At 41.7% G+C, this 17231-nt stretch overlaps 1 protein-coding gene across 1 annotated transcript in view; it reads right to left on the bottom strand.

Moving 5' to 3' along the window:
• HTR2A (5-hydroxytryptamine receptor 2A) overlaps nt 1–16737 on the bottom strand; it is a 49710-nt gene extending 32973 nt beyond the window's left edge. The window contains exons 1-2 of the mRNA XM_077811470.1: nt 15998–16737; nt 11392–11592 (exon numbers count right to left, since the gene is read on the bottom strand). Of these exons, the coding sequence (XP_077667596.1) occupies nt 11392–11592; nt 15998–16469 (673 nt within the window). The 5' untranslated portion in view covers nt 16470–16737. The remainder of the gene's footprint in view (nt 1–11391; nt 11593–15997) is intronic.
• Nucleotides 16738–17231: the final 494 nt, after the last annotated feature.

The raw sequence follows: 17231 nt of genomic DNA, 5'->3' as shown, positions 1-17231 counted from the left end.
TTCACTATGTTAGTCTTCTGAACACTGTTAACCTTTTTTTTTGTGAAAACTGAAACAAAAAAGTCATTTAAAATTTCTGCCATTGCTATGTTTTCTGTTATCATCTTTCCCTCCTCATTGAGTAATGGACCTACCCTGTCTTTGGTCTTCCTGTTGCTTCTAATGTATTTGTAAAATGTTTTCTTATTACCCTTTATGTCCCTAGCTAGTTTAATCTTGTTTTATGTGTTGGCCTTTCTAATGCTATCCGTACATACTTGTGTTGGTTTTTTTATATTCATCCTTCATAATTTGACCTAGTTTCTGCTTTTTGTATGATTCTTGTGAGTTTCAGGTTGTTGAAGATCACCTGGTTAATTCAGGATGGTCTCTTGCCATACTTCCTATCTTTTCTATGCAGTGGGATAGTTTGATCTGGTTCCTTTAATGTCTCTGTCATAAAAATAAAGGGAAGGGTAAACCCCTTTAAAATCCCTCCTGGCCAGAGGAAAAATCCTCTCACCTGTAAAGGGTTAAGAAGCTAAAGGTAACCTCACTGGCACCTGACCAAAATAACCAATGAGGAGACAAGATACTTTCAAAAGCTGGGAGGAGGGAGAAAAACAGAGGGTCTGGGTCTGTCTGTATGATGCTTTTGCTGGGGACAGAACAGGAATGGAGTCTTAGAACTTTTAGTAAGTAATCTAGCTAGGTATGTGTTAGATTAGAACTTTTAGTAAGTAATCTAGCTAGGTATGTGTTAGATTATGATTTCTTTAAATGGTTGAGAAAAGAACTGTGCTGAATAGAATGACTATCCCTGTCTGTGTGTCTTTTTTGTAACTTAAGGTTTTGCCTAGAGGGATTCTCTATGTTTTGAATCTAATTACCCTGTAAGGTATCTACCATCCTGATTTTACAGGGGTGATTCCTTTACTTCTATTAAAAGTCTTCTTGTAAGAAAACTGAATGCTTTTTCATTGTTCTAAGATCCAAGGGTTTGGGTCTGTGGTCACCTATGCAAATTGGTGAGGATTTTTACCAAACCTTCCCCAGGAAGTGGGGGCAAGGGTTGGGAGGATTTTGGGGGGAAAGACGTGTCTAAACTACATTTCCCAGTAAACCCAGTTAAAGTTTGGTGGTGGCAGTGGAAATTCCAAGGGCAAAGGGTAAAATTAATTTATACCTTGGGGAAGTTTTAACCTAAGCTGGTAAAAGAAAGCTTAGGAGGTTTTCATGTACCCTAGAGTTCAGAGTGGGGAAGGAACCTTGACAGCCTCTTTAAGAAATTGTCAACTCTCCTGAACTCTTTTTTTCCCTTAGACTTGCTTCCCATGGGATCTTTTCTACCAGTTCTCTGAGTTTGCTAAAGACTGCCTTCTTGAAAGCCATGGTTTTCATTTTACTGTTTTCACGCCTACCATTCCTTAGAATCATGAACTCTGTCATTTCATGATCCCTTTCACCCAACCTCTCTTCCACCTTCAAATTTTCAACCCGTTCCTCCCTATTTGTCAGAATCAAATCTAGAACAGCCTCTTCTCTAATCATTTTCTCCACCTTCTGTAATGAAAAGCTGTCTACAATGCATTCCAAGAACTTGTTGGATTACCTGTGCCCTGCTATATTATTTTCCCAGCAGATGTCTGGGTAGTTGGAGTTCCCCATCACCAAGTCCTGTGCTTTGGGTGAGTTTGTTATTCTCATCCACCTCTTCTTCCTGGTTTGGTGGTCTATAGTAGACCCCTAGCATGATATCACCCCTCTTTTTACCCCTTTCATCCTTACCGAGAGAATTTCAACAGGTCTGCCTCTCACTTTTAGCTCAACCTCATTGCAAGCTTATACATCTTCAATATTCAAGGCAACACCACCTCCCTTTTTTTCCCTGCCTGAGCTCCCTGAACAAGCTGTACTCTTCTATACCAATATTCCAGTTGTGTGAATTATCCCAAATCTCTATGATGCCAATTATGTCATAATTGTGATTATTCACTAGTATTTCTAGTTCCTCCTTTATATTCCCCATACTTCTTGCATTAGTATACAGACATCTAAGATGTTCATTGGATGTCCCCTCTACGTTCCCTCTTGTCTCTCCTTTGTTCCTGCTATGATAGCCCATGTTCCCCTCTGATTCCAAACCTTCACCCAGATCTCCATGTTCTGGACTTACTTATGGGCTTTTGTCTCCTGCCCCCTTTTAAGGTAGTTGAACTCTGACCTGAAGAATTGGATTCTATCCCTGCCTTTGCTATAGAGTTCCTATGTGATGCTAGTCAAAAGGCTTATACCAAACTTTTCAGAAGTTGTCACTAACTGTGTGTTCCTCATTTTCTGGGTGCCTGACTTGAGACCAGGGGGTCTCATTTGCAGAAGTGCTGAGCACTCACAGCTGCAACTGAAGTCAATGGGAGCTGTGCTTTGAACATATAAAGTGCTATACAATGCTAAGTACTCTGAAAAAATCACATCCTAAATCTCTCACATTGGGCACCTAAAATTAGTAGACATTTTTGGCCTTAATCTCTTTGTCTCAGCTTCCCATCTGTAAAATCGGGATAATAATACCCACTAATCATTGTGAAAATACATTCATTCATATTTGTGAAGCACTCAAATACAATAGTGATGAGCACCATAGAAAAGCGCATGAGAAAATTATTATAATTCTGCCTACATAGCAGGATTTGAATAGTTTGAAGTAAATAGGGCCACACACTGAGCAGTGAGGAGAGAAAAAAAATATTGAATAGCTACTCATTAATTGAGTACTCTCCATTCTGGGCACTAAGTGAGGCAGAGATCCTATGGGACAAAATAGTATGTCATCATGTAATTAAAGACTGGATCATAATTAGGGCCCTACCAAATTCATGGCTGTGAAAAATGTGTCATGGGCCATGAAATCTGATCTCCTCCATGATATTTGGCTATTGTAGGGGAGGAGCAGGGCTAGGGGGGATGCCCCAGATAGGGGGGGAGGGGAGTCCTACCATGCACCGGGCTCCAGCTGCTAGTCCTGGCTGGGCTGGGGAGGGATGGGACTTCCTCTTCCCAAGCTCTGTGGCTGTGCTGCCTTCAGAGCCCAGCTGGGTGGAGCTTCCTGCAGCTGGGGGAGGTTCCCAGAGGTGGGTCTGACCCATCTCTGGAGTGGCCTGTGCAAAGGAAGAGGAAGTCCCAGCCCCACCAGGACTAGAAGCGGGAGCCTGGTGCATTGTAAAAGCCCCCAGTTGGGGTGCCCCCCCAAGTGATGACCCTCCCCATGCCCTCTTATCCTCACATCTGCACTGCTGCTGGCTTTAGAGCTGGGCGCAGAAGTAAGGGTGGTAGTCCTGCGACCCCACTTATAATAGTTTTATGACCGCCCACAACCATCTTTTGGGTCGGAACCCCCACAGTTGCAACACTGTGAAATTTCAGATGTAAACATTTTAAACTATGAAACTGACTATTTTAAAAATCCTATGGCTGTGAAATTGACCGAAATGGACCATGAATTTGGTAGGGCCTTAATCATAATGCATACATACACAGGGGGCTGAGTTTAGCTTGAATGGACAACCTTAATTCTGGCTAACCTAACTCTTGAGTGTTTACTTTGCAACCTTAATAATGATCTTTTAACATACCTTGTTTGTGTAATTATATACAAATTTAGGAACTTTTAACAATATACTAAATTAATCAGTGCTCTTATATTATGTCCGGCTGCCCCTTACTGTGCCTTTAATTAGTTGACTGAGTACTTGTAGGCATCATGGAAGAAGTATTGAGAAGGGATCTGAAAAATAAGAAGGTAGATAATGCTCTGCTTGTATCTGCCAGTTCTTCAGGTTGGTTCTCTACCATGGGGTGGAGGATCTTGGTGTACAGCTCCTGATCCAGATGCTTGTGCCAGCTCCTCAGGTGGAATAAGGTGACATTGCTTCCCTGTCTGCTTCCCTTCCCAGCTGATCCAGTGTGTATAATACATCACTGACATGTGTATGGCTGTTTAGCATTGCTCTGTTCCTCTGAAAGAGCTGCTATGGTACCTGGCACAAAAATTTCAAACATGGAGTGGATTATGTAGTGTGGTCCAAAAAAAAAAATTGTGAGCCTCTACATCAGCACTTCCCTAGCTTTTGAGAGCTGAGTCTCCCCCATACAGGAAAATAAAACCAATCACACTCCCCTTCAGCCCTGCCATATTGGCTAGACAGCATAGAGGAAAGTTACATTACCACCGTTCCATGCCCCCTAGGCTGTTCCTTCCTGTAGCCATCTCCCTTTTAGGGGCTGGGGCTGACCCCTCCTGGTGAGCCGAATGGCCATAGGTCTGGGCTTCGGCCCCTTGCTGGGGCAATCAATAGTCATTTGGGCTCTGGCCCCCTAGGTGGGGCAGAGCAGGGAAACAGTTTAAGGCTCGCAGCTCCTGGCTGGAGCAATCAATAACAGTTTGAGCTCTGACCTCGTGGGTTGGGGAGAGCCAGGAAACAGTCTTCCAGTCCCTGATGTAGGTCTTCTGGCCTAGGGTGAGTTGGAAGACACCTCGGATGTGGGGTGGCAGCAGGGGTAGGAGGACCTGGGCCCACCCTACTCCACCAGGTCACAGCTCCTGCCCGTAAAAGTGGCAGATGGTCCTGCCACTGGGTCTGCAGGGGGATAACAAAACTTCTGGAGCATGCTGCCTCACTTCCCAGCAGCACAACTGGAACAAGATCTGTTTTCCCTGAGCTACTTCCCACCACTCTTGGCGAGAGAATGCTCCATCACTGTGGGGGTCAGCTTTTCAATCTAGTGGCCAGGCAACACTTCCTCTGGTTGCTCCCTGGGCTTCTCCATCTCCAGTGGCTAAGGTGTGCCTTCACTTCCAGCTGCCAGGTGATGGTTCTGCAGAGGGCTTGGAGAGATATCTACTTCTTTCCCTGATCCAGCCACAGCTGAACTCCAGGACCCTGCTCTTATGCTTCTGCCCCTGCACTTCCTGTAAGGGGGGAGGGCAGGATGGGTTTGGCTGTGCCCACCAGGGAGCGTTAACCCTTTCAATACTGGAAGGAGGTCCTTTGGCCTTACTTGACTTCTGCTTTGGGAAATGCTAATCTACATTTTGCAGTAATCAAAATTTTGAAGTCTCCAAAACAGTGCTTCCCAGAGGATTCAGGGGGCCTGCGGCAAAGCAATTTCAGGGGTCCCTTCCATAAAAAAAAGTTAGTTTTGCCACCCCAAGCGGCGAAGAAAAATAAAAAAGAAAAACCCAAGTCATGCCACCGAAGAAAGAAGAGGACAGGAGGACCCGCAGCCGAACTGCTGCAAAAGACTGAAACGGAGGGATTGAGCTGCCGCTGAAGTGCCGCCGACGAGGAAGAGAGGGACTGAAAGACCCGCCACCGAATTGCCACCGAAATTGTCCCTGCCCTGTCTGCGGGGCCTGGGGCAAATTGCCCCACTTACTCACCCCCCACTCCCGGGGTGGCCCTGCTCCAAAACTATGGAAAAGGAATTGGCAAAAGTTTTGAGATAAATGTTGCAAACGTTTTTTTCATCAGCTTTGCCCAGCCTTATTTGGGATCCTAATGGAGGAAAATTACTGTATAAATCTATGTGGTTACTGACTAGGGAGAGCTGAGAGTGCCTGAAGGCAGTGAACAGATGTGTAGGCTGAGGAAGGAAGAATAAGAGAAGAGAGAAACTCAGCTAAGAGGATTTGGGCTTCATCAAACTTCACATGACTTAGATCACAATAGGAGGGTGAATCGTATAACAAAGAAGGGTAAGAACTGAGGAATGATATGAGTGAAACCTTAACATTTATTACTCTTTTATTTTATGTACTGTTTTCAAAGGTCTGCTAAAAGGAGAGAAGGCTGGATTTTAGCCCTTTTACAGAGGATTGTGTTTCTTAGACAGGTTTAGATTCCAAAATTTTGCACAAAAGAAGTGAACTAGATTAATTTTATTGAGCTTCTATGGAGTTTTTCAGTGTGGGCTTTATTTATAGCGCCACATATTCTAGCTGAATGTTATCAAACTGCGTTTCACATAGACCACTGTAATACATTTCAAGAAGTGATAATGTCTAGTTTTTGACATCTATTTTCAGATATCACCTCTATGCTCTAAAATAAATTGAATCATTTTCAGTGTTTAGACATTTAAGGTTTCTAGAATAACAGGCCTGCCCCTGCAATAGCCACACATAACCTAATTATCCAGCCACTTTGGGTACTGTTTGAATTAAGAATTAAAGACAGAATTAGAATCTGTTACAGTAATTAGATTTTATCTTAAACCAATTGCCCTTGGCTCTTCATGGTCCAGAGAAATAAAGGCTGCTGGCTTAATGTTGTTCTGCTGTTAAATATAAAAACTCATTTTAATACAAAATTTAGGCTGAGAACATCAAGATTTTCAGAAGTCAGGTAAGTCACATTTCCTGTCCCATATTGTTATGTAATACATTATTAGCTCAGTCCAAAGCTCACTGAAGCCAGTGGAAAGACTGTCATTAATGTCAGTGTTGTTTGGATCAGACCCTAATAAAACTAGAGTGCACTAAAGTTCATATTTAAACAGGAAATCAGGAACAAAAATATTATATAATGGTGATAAAAACTTTTGGAATTTTATGACTTTGAAATGCTTGATTTGTCAACCTCATTGTTGAATTAGTTTTAATATTTAATTTCCTTGGCCAAGATTTTCATAAGTATCTAGTGATTTTGACTGCATTCATTTCTTGGATGCCCAACTTGAGACACCTTAAAGGAATCTGGTTGTCATAGGGCAGGTGCTCATCACTTTCTGAAAATCTTCCCACAGCCCCTGCCCCTACACTCAGTCTTCTTTTTTAAAATAGAAAAGAAAAAGGGGAAAAAATCCAGAGTTATTCATCTTGCAGAGCTGATCAGAAAAAGGCCAGAAGCCCCTGGCATCTTGTCCTCCTTGGCTCGTACTATAGTGACCACTCTCTTGAACTCTCCAGGAAAAGAAGAGCATTTGTACCTCATTACACAACTTTGTTATAATTTCACATACTACAGTTCAATTCACAAATAGCTCAGATTTTGTTTTATTCATAAAGCATCATTACACCACACATCAATTAACACTGTAACTTCCTAGCTGTCCCTCTACAACAACCCCTCATCCTGCCCTCCAATCTAGCCTGCACCTTTCTCTCCCAAGGAAAAACAGTGTCCAAGCTATTAAAAGAGGCAGAACTACAGAACTGACATAAAGCAACTAACAATACTAGTCCTGGTTTCGGGTTACTGCAAGTGGAAGAAAGACACTTAGGGCCTGATTCTCTCCTGTTACTCCTACTACTCTGTACCATTCAGGTGATGCAAAGGAGGTTGGAATCTGGCCTTAGCTGACCTGCTGAGAATTTCCCTGGCATGACTGAGGTCTATGTTGGCATACAGCCAGCACAGCTAACTCCTACACCAGCTGCACCCCCAGCATAGAGGGCATGGTATCTGTGCTTCGTCATTTCTTACCTGATGTATGGTGAATGGAGGAGGACAGTCAGCTGGCATAAATAAGAACAGCCACTAATTTATGCCAGAGCTGTTGGTCTACTTTATACTGGAGCTGGGGCCAGAGTAACTTGACAATCAGGAAGCTGTAACTGGCTCTCTGATTGGTATGACCCCCACCTAACCTGTACTCAGCAAAGGTCAGTGAAGGAGAGTATCAAGGCCTTAATCTCTTTCCTTTACCCATATACCCTACAGCTCATCCATAACAGCGATAACAAAACTCCCAAAAGCAAGAGAGGTCACGGTCTAACTGAAAACCACAGGAATAGGGGTACAACCGAATGACAAACAAAATGGGACCCAGAAGGCAGAGTATCAAGGGACATGATAAAGCTATTCTCTCCTGACAGAATCGCTTAGTGACGTCACATTATACTGCATTGCACCTGTGTGGAACTACAAAGAGTTAAATAATGTATAGACTAAGTCCTATAAGTACCACGGGGAGCCTGGAGATTGGTAAATGATAGATAAAGCATCTCTTTGTTCATAAGCCATTTCCTAACTTTCGTGCGGCAGATTTTTGCAGGCAAGGGAGTGCTGGAGGAGGACAGGGTTACATTACATTGACAATTGATTGACAGTTAGTTGCACTGAAGGGCTGAGACCATTAGGATTCTTTATGGGGTTGGCATTTTTCTTTGTCCCTTTTATGTGGCAATCTGCCATGGTGCACACTCAATCTACTTTGGAGATGAGGGATAACCAGATGCCATGCTGCCGCTCCACTGGTTGTTGTGCAGCTGCCTCCTTCCCTGTTTCCCAGAGCACATCACATTCAAGACATATTCACGCCTCGGGGGCTGGAATCTTCTTCCTTCAGCTTGTCACTCCATGCATCATGATACCACAGTACTAACAAGGCAACCGAGCACCATTCCATTCCTCTTACTGCTCAGTCTGTTAACTGGATTTTTGTATACATATATTTAATTTAACAGCTGTTAGGTTGCACGATATCATCCCACCTGAATTCCAGGATTACATCACAGGTGTTATTATCAAAACATAACAAAGCCAGATTCTAGAGAGACAAGGTGGGTGAGGTAATATCTTTTATCGGACCAATTTGTGTTGGTGAGAGAGACAAGCTTTTGAGCTACACAGAGCTCTTTTTCAAGTCTGGGAAAGGTACTCAGCACATCACAGCTAAATACAACGTGGAACAGATTGCTTTGCATAGAAAGTTAGCACATATTCCAAGGGACCATTAAAGGTGGAGTGGCCTGTTAAAACCTCTGCAGTCATAGGACCAAAAGGGAGGGGTTACTGGGTTACCGATTGTTGTAATAAGCCATAAATCCTGTGTCTCTGTTCTGTCCATGATTTGTAGTGTCTAGCAGAGTTATGAATTTAAGCTCCCACACTCTTCTTTTGAAAGTGTTGTGGAGGTTTTCTTTGAGGATGAGGCCTCATAGGTTACATATATAGTGATCACTTTGTGAAAAGTGATCACCCACAAGCGATGTGGTGTTTTTGTCTTTTCATTTTTCTGTGTGAGTTCATCCGAGTGCGTAGTGATAGTCTGGTTTCACCCATATAGTTGTTATTGGGGTATTTAGTGCACTGGTTTCACCCATATAGTTGTTATTGGGGTATTTAGTGCACTGGATGAGGTACACCACAAGTTATGATAGGCATTTGTAGGATCCATAGATCTTGAAAGGTGTGTTGTGGGGGGTATTGATCATTGTAGCAGTTGAGATATGTCTGCCTGTTGTTCTGGCAGGGTCTGGTGCTACTTTGAGTAGGTGTGTCCTGGTCTGTGGGGAGCTTGCTTCTGATGATGAGTTTGGAGAGGTTGGTGGGTTGTTTGAAGGCCAGAAGAGGGGGTTCAAGAAAGATTTCTTTCAGGATGGTGTCCCCATTGAGTATGGATTGTAGTTTTTTGATGATACGCCATATGGGTTCCAGTGTGGGGTGGTAGGTGACAACTAGGGGTGTGGGATAGGAGAGGGTTTTATTTCTATATGAAGAAGTTAGCATATTGGTGAGCCATCCTAGTACCAATGGCTGTTCCAATGGTTTGGACAAAGTGTTTGTTGTTGAATGTACAATTGTTATGGGTGAGGATGAAATGGGATGACAAGGTATTTGGAGTGGCTATCTGAGGGTTGTCCAGTGTCTTGAAAATATCTGTAAATATTGGATCTTACACATGCCTATCACAACATGTGGCATACCTCATCCAGTGCACTAAATGCTTCAATAACAACTATGCGGGTGAAACCAGACAATCACTATGCTCTTGAATGAAGTCACATAGGAAAATGATTAAAGACAAAAATGCCCTATCACCCCTCACAAAGCAGTCACTCTATATTTGACTTATTAGGCTTCATCCTCAAAGGAAACCTGCGCAACATTTTCAAAAGATGAGCCTGGGAGCTTAAATTCATAACTCCGCTAGACACTAAAAATCATGGACTGAACAGAAACACTGGATTTATGGTTTATTACTGCACTCTGTAACCCACTAATCCCTTCTTTTTGGTCCTATGACTGCAGAGGTTTTAACAGGCCACTCCACCTTGAATGGTCCCTTAGAATATGTGCTAACTTTCTATTCAAAGCAATCTGTTCCACGTTGTATTTAGCTGTGAGGCGCCAAGTACCTTTCCCAGACTTGAAGAAGAGCTCTTTGTAGCTCAAAAGCTTGTCTCTCTCTCCAGTAGTATCTCCAATAAAGATATCACCCTATGCATCTTTTCTTTCTAATATCCTGGGACCAACACAGCTACAATACTGCATAAAGCAAGATTCTGTCATTTTCAGTCATGCCCGACTTCATTGCTTTCTAATAAACATAGGCATCATGTTATACAGAGAATACGGGCCATGTTATTATCAGTTATTAGTACACTATCATAACACAGAAAATGTGTGGATCAACTGATCATTGGTGGGAGAAAAAACTCTAGATGGTTAAATCCTACTGAATTTTTTATTTGTACAGTGCTTTCTATTACCACGACGGGTGTTTATAACTCTTGAAACAGCATGATAGAAAGGACACATGCACACACAACCCCCCCCCCCCAAGAGTTTTGAAAGGGAACATAATCCCTTGTGTTTCAAGGCATCAACCAACCTCTAACTAATGGGGATTGAGAAGAAGCTTTCCGTGTGAGCAGTTTATTCCATAATTGCATTCTTTGTGATGCAACTAGTGTTGGCCGTTGTCAGTCAGAATACTGGACTAGATATATCACTGGCCTGACCCAGTGTGGCAATTGCTATGTTCCTATGAATTTGTGATTAGCATAGTTTAAAATGTACACTTTTCTGTGCATTTTGTACACAGGTATAGGTGTATAGGTGACATCTGAGATCCATGGGGAAATCCCTCACATTGCTAGGCACAAAGGCCCAGATCCTACCCACTCAGCATACAGTGACACAGCACTGGATCCATGTGTCTTGGGCTCTCAGTGACCATGGAGGAGCAGATAGGCTTTGCCTCAAAAACGAACAAACCAAAAAAAGCAACCCAGCTGTAAACAAGTCATAGTGGTAAGGTGTCAGGAACAATTGAATTACAGCTAAATCAGAGAGCTCTTTTTTCAGGCCTGATCATTTGCTTTTTCCTGCTGTCCAGGTAGTAGGGGATATCAATACTGAAAACAAGCACATCTATACAAGAAACTTGAATACAACAGTTTTGACTTTGTTATGTATTCTTTCACTGCAGAGTGTGGCTCAATATTTCTCCACTTGCCATTGTCACTGGTGATTTTTATCATATAATTACTACATTGCACCACATCTAATACTGGGGCAAACAAAATCTTGCAGCCTGGGACACAATTTTACTCTGCAATATATGTGTCAAGTCTCTCAAAAAACAGGAATCTATAATTATGTGTTGAAATGTTGCCTCACTTACCAACAGATATTGTCCAAACAGCAATTATTTTTGTGAAAGCCTTAGTTCTGGAGTTAAAGCGGCTGTGATGGATGGGATTTCGTATGGCAATATAGCGATCCAGAGAGATGGCACAGAGGTGCATGATGGAAGCAGTGGAGAAAAGCACATCCAAATAGATCCAGACAGCGCAGAGTTTTGTAGGCAGAGGCCATGTATATCCTGCAAAGGAGAAACTTAGCATCAGCTAAGCAGAGTATAAATGGATGGATGAATTTTACTATTGCTTATAACTTTACCTAAGTTTCAGAGTAACAGCCGTGTTAGTCTGTCTTTGCAAAAAGAAAAGGAGTACTTGTGGCACCTTAGAGACTAACCAATTTATTTGAGCATGAGCTTTCGTGAGCTACAGCTCACTTCATCTGATGCATACCGTGGAACTTAACCATTGGGGCTGAGATGTTGTTGGCTTGCTTTCTGCCTCTGGCTGATTTTATATACACAGGCATTTCTGAGAAAGATGTTAGGGAAAAATAGGCAGTTTTATCAATGTAAACATATTTCTTCAGTTTTCTTAAAAGAGCTCTAGCACCTCCAGGGTTTGGAGCAAATTTAGCAGTGGGACAGTCCTGGGAGTAGAGAAGTGCATTTTGTTTTCCCTGTGAAAATACATACTGATTAGACCAAGTTACAAGAAAATTGCCATTTCCTCATGCTCAGGAGAGCTTGTGAGAGGCCTGCTGCTAAAATCTCTGAAAGTTCCATTTGCACTGAGCATGCTCCAGTCCCACAGTGCTAACCACGGGTTAGCCTGAAGGTCCCAGGCAGAGAACTAGAGCTCCAGATAGGGATGATATGGAAGCTATAGCAGCAGCTGCGGTTACCCCTTTGGCACAGGGCAGAGTTTCCTAAAGTATGTATGGCATTTGAAGCACTAGCTGGGGGTGTGTGGAACAGGAGCAGTGCAAGTTTCCTCATGTTGTCCTGCTAACATGACAGGACGGAAGGGGAATGTGAATGGCTTAATTTTTCAGAAGTGTGTCTCAGTTTTCCATCAGAAAAATAGTAGCCAAAGAGCGTAAAGTGAGTGGAAAGTGAAGGTAATACAGCTCCCCCTTCCACTAAAACCATAGGAAAAACTCCTCCGCTCTCCCTCTTTCTTGGCTGGAGCGGTGAGAGCTCCCCTTCCTGTTTCAATGTGCTCTACCCACCAGGGAAGGTGTGCTGAGTGCTAGGGGGATACAGTGAGTTCTAGTCTCAGTTCTTCCTCTCTACACTTCCTGGTCCTTATTATTAAACAAGGCCTGCTCCAACCTGAGAAGGCAGGCAAGTATCATTCCTCCATATTACAGATGGGATAACTGAGAAGTACCCAGGGTCTTTTGTGACAGAGTTGGAAATAAAACCAAAACACCAGAATCTGTGCTGTGCTTCTCAGAAAGTGTTGTATGGAGAAATGGGGAGAAAAGTTGGTTTTAAGTCACCTTTGTATCTCCTAGAGTCTTGGCTGCTCTAAGAGCTGGTTCTATCCCCAGCGTAAATTAGGGGTTCTAGAGACTGCCCTAATTTACAGCCTTACACAGATGCCCATGGGATTCCTCACAGCTCAGAACTGCTGCAGCACAGAGCTTTGCCTCCTTCCGCCGGCATGCCCCTATGCTGAGGGTTGCAAGAGTGTGAAGTGTAGGGCCGGACCAACCTGGAGGAATTCCCCAAGTGGCCACTCTGCATCCTTTACAGCCCCTATATACCATACTGGGGACCAGAATTTATCCATAGATCTAATATGGTAGACCCAAGTTTTAGCCACAATGCTTTTCTGAAGGGATGTGCCAAACTTATGTGTTTCGCTGTGCACAGTCCCTTCCAGAGCCAGGAATATAACCCCAGATTCTGGATTCCCAGTAGTCCCCTGCTGTCCACCAAACAGTTATATAACATTGGCAAAACATGTGTCACATTCTTCTTTAGTGGCTGGTCCCCATAAAGAGTAACATCCTACTACTATTACTACCAGTCACTCCTTCAGCTGAAGCAGTAGAGATCTGTGCTGTGGATTGAAAGATCCTGGGCGCCAACTCTACTGATGATGTGTGTAGAGGGACAAGTTTCCACATGAAGGAATATCCCCTTGTCTTGTGTTCATAGGAGAGCTCCATTCTGCTCCGGTCTCTGCTACAGACTTCCCAGAGATGTTGGACAAAATGTTATTGTAATGACTACACACAAGGAGGTTGAGTTAAAGCTGCCTGGGCAGAATTTATTTTTGTCATTTTTTATCTTTTTAATCCTTGACTTTGCAACCTTATCATTCTTTTAATGGATTTTTTTTTTTTTTTTTTGGTACGTATCTCTAGAAAAATCAGAGAAGGGCCATTTTTTTATGAAGGTAGTTGTATAGCACCAGTTCAAAAGGGACCCAATTCTTGTTTGAGTTCTGGCCAATATTGAAATACAAATAATATTGTATGTATGTTAATACACATTCACACACACTCTTCAAATTGAGGCCTAAGCCACATTCAAATCTGTATTTCAACTGTTTCTCCAACACTCTAAAGTTCAGTGCATTCGTATCCAGGGTTTTGATCTGGGGTGTTAGTAATTTATACATAGAGGAGGCATTCAGATCTAAGGGATAGTTTTTGCTCCCACTTAAGCCAATGGTCAAACTCTTACGGACTTAATCTGGAATTAGGTGAGACTCTAAAAGCCTGAAATACTGCTGAGCAACTCTCCAGGTGCTGAGTGCTCTGATGATGGGAGTTGAAGGAGCCAGATTATCAAAGGTATTTAGGTGCCCAGCTCCCCTTGATTTTGAGGATCTGGGCCATAATGACTTCTGGTTTGAGTTCAGTGCAAATAGCACCAGAAGTGCTTTGGTGTCTGGGATAATATGATCACAGGTTAATGGGAGTCTGGAAACTGACTGATTCCTGGCCTTTTGTTTCTGGTAGTTGGGGTGAAGTTCTTAGTTCTGGTGGGGAAAGAGGGTTCTCTACAATAAACTGTTTGCTGGTCACTGTGATGCTGATAATGTATCACGCTGATGCTGCATTTCTAGGAAAGCTCATGCCAGAATGACTGAGTGATTTTTCAAAGGCATGTATCCTGGAAAGGGATCTTTCCTCTGGCAAAAGACAGCACACTGCAAAGGAGAAAAAACAGAGAGGAAAAAATAGAGAAGAAGCAAAGTGAGAGTCCTTCCTCTGTCAAATGGAGGGGATGGAGTTTTTCTCCTTTGCAGTGATCATGCAGCTGCCCTCCTATTACCGTGCATGTAGTAAGGGTGCATTTGACCATGTAAATATTGCAGTTAAAATAAATGAATGGTCACAATTGAATATGGATTTCTGAGCAGAAGCAGGGATTAGCTTCCTCAGTGGCAGGGTCTGGCCAGCAGGAGTCCCTATTGCATGTGTCAGTGAACCATCCAGGGCTTGAGTCTTTCACTTATCTCACAAATCAAGCAATTACTGCTTCTATGGCACTATTTTTCATTAGCTTCCCCACTACCAAAGGTAATGATACTACGGATACAATCAGTCACAGACCCATGCCAATTCCAAACCTAATCTGATAATACTATTTAGGGTAGTTTGTCTAGAACACAGGGAAAGTGAAAGAGGGGGATTTGGAAATAAATTCTTATATTGCTGTTTCCTAATAAAATCTTCCTAAAGTTAAAGTTTAGTGGCTGATGATTTAGCTTATTGAAACAAGCCTAGAAGCTATTTCATCTCATGTCTCCTCTCTTCTTGTATTGGGTATTTTTCTAAGTTTTGAAGGTAAATTATACAAAAATAGGAACATATTTTTATTTAACACTTAGGCTGCTGCTTTTCAACCTTCTCTGCTTTTCAACTTTCTCCGTGTAACAGGCTTCTGAGGATATTGGTCAAAATGACAAACTTCCGATACCAATCTCAATGAACTGTGTCGCAAGTCAATTTACACTTGCAAAATTACTCATTAGAATAGATAGAAAAGATCCCAATATTTGATTATTAATTTGTAAATATTACTAACAATTGGGTACAATTAACTCTAGCCACTTTTCAGCCTCCTTCAAAACACTTATTCCAACATTCCATGGTAGCTAATGAAATTTAAAGGTAGACATGTAAATAAGGATCTCAGTGGAAAGATAATTATTTAGAATTGCAATGCTTGATTAAAAAATAAAAATAAAAAACAGAGGCAGGCTATTTTAACTCTGAAGGCACCAAGTAATTAATCCTTCTGTGCCTATTTGCAGGGCAAAGTAATTGACAGGACATTACTTCCTTATTAGAAACATATGTGTCAAAGATAAAACTGATACAACAGACAGGACAAAATATCTGATAGCAATTATAAGACAATTCCATCAGAATCAAAGTAGTAAATTGACATTTTGGACTGTGTTTAAAATGTCCATACTTAGAAGTTAAAAGTAAATAAACATGTAAATATTGCATCTGTTCTTTATAGTTATTTTTCACCTTGAACAGGGAGGTAGGAAGCATATACCTTAAAACTAGCCTTATTTACATTTTTCTTTTCAAGCTGAAATAATAATAGCGTGTGCATGCAATTTTTAGAAAGCTACTCAATGTATGCAATAAGTTAGAGAGCTGATACTCACCATACAGTATGGTTAACATTGACACAGGCATGACAAGGAAACCCAATAGCATATCAGCTATTGCAAGTGACATTAGAAAATAATTAGTGGCATTCTGTAGCTTTTTCTCCAGAGTCACAGCCATGATAACAAGAATATTTCCAGCAATGGTTAGAACAATCACTATAACTGTCAGCAGAGCTGGCCAGTTTTTCTCTGGAAGATGAAATAGTGATGAATAACACGGCGGAGTCAGGCTACCTTCACATGAAAGATTAGTTAGGTTTTCGGAGTCCACAGTCAAGTTAAACAGATGAGATGCGTTAACCTCTCCAGGCACAAAAACATTTTTGTAGAGTCTTCTCTCATGATTTAATTGGATTAAGGAGTTTGCAGTTGGGTTCTCCTCGTCACAAAGAATATCCATTGCTAAATCTGAAACTGGGGAGGATGTACAGTGAAAAAACAGAAAGTTATAACCCTTTGTCACCATCAGGCTTTATATTCCTCTGTTGTTCAGAGCTGATGCTGGTGGAAAGAAGGGACTCTTTTTTTGTTGATTGTTTTTTCATCATTAATATGACATTGAGAAAACTGAGGGAGTTATTCTGGATGCTCAAATACTTTTATTTTCAGTTTCATGTAGTCCAATATCAGCATATGTTAAAAATCCAGTTGAAAAGGAAAACTAATTTACAGGCTAGAAAATGTGGACTCGAGGCTTCAGAGAGCAAAAACATTGGCCAAAAAACTTTTGCAACCACCAGGACTCCCTTCTGTATCTACATCCTATTGCTATTGGTAACTGTAATCACACAGTTTTAAACACAGCAGTATGAAAATAGCTTGCCATACAAAACAGCAGAGCTCTTTGTGCTCTGCATTAAGAAAGTTGATTAAAGATTCCATTCAGCATCTTACTCTCACAATAATTAGATATGCTCTTATTTATAGTTCATCTTCAATATTATGGCTGATAGTCTCTGACTTCTGTCATATTACAATATCATTTTAAGTCTCATTCCAAGATTACAAGTAATGTTCCATATTGATTTTAATATGTAATTGTAATGATTACTTGTTGGCCCAGCATGGCTTCAAAATAGAAATAAAATGACTAAGTACTACAATTATTTAAAAAATACAAGATAAGGTAAGACTTACATTGTACTTCAGAGCCCACACTCAAAGTGCATTAGAGTCACTTTGTACCATGCTTTATTGTGTCCTTCACTGTGTTATCCACTTTTGTGTC

The sequence above is a fragment of the Eretmochelys imbricata genome, chromosome 1, assembly GCF_965152235.1.
Source record: "Eretmochelys imbricata isolate rEreImb1 chromosome 1, rEreImb1.hap1, whole genome shotgun sequence".
NCBI lineage: Eukaryota > Metazoa > Chordata > Testudines > Cheloniidae > Eretmochelys > Eretmochelys imbricata.
The sequence above is the reverse complement of the archived record's forward strand: the minus strand, read 5'-3'. Positions and strand labels throughout refer to the sequence as shown.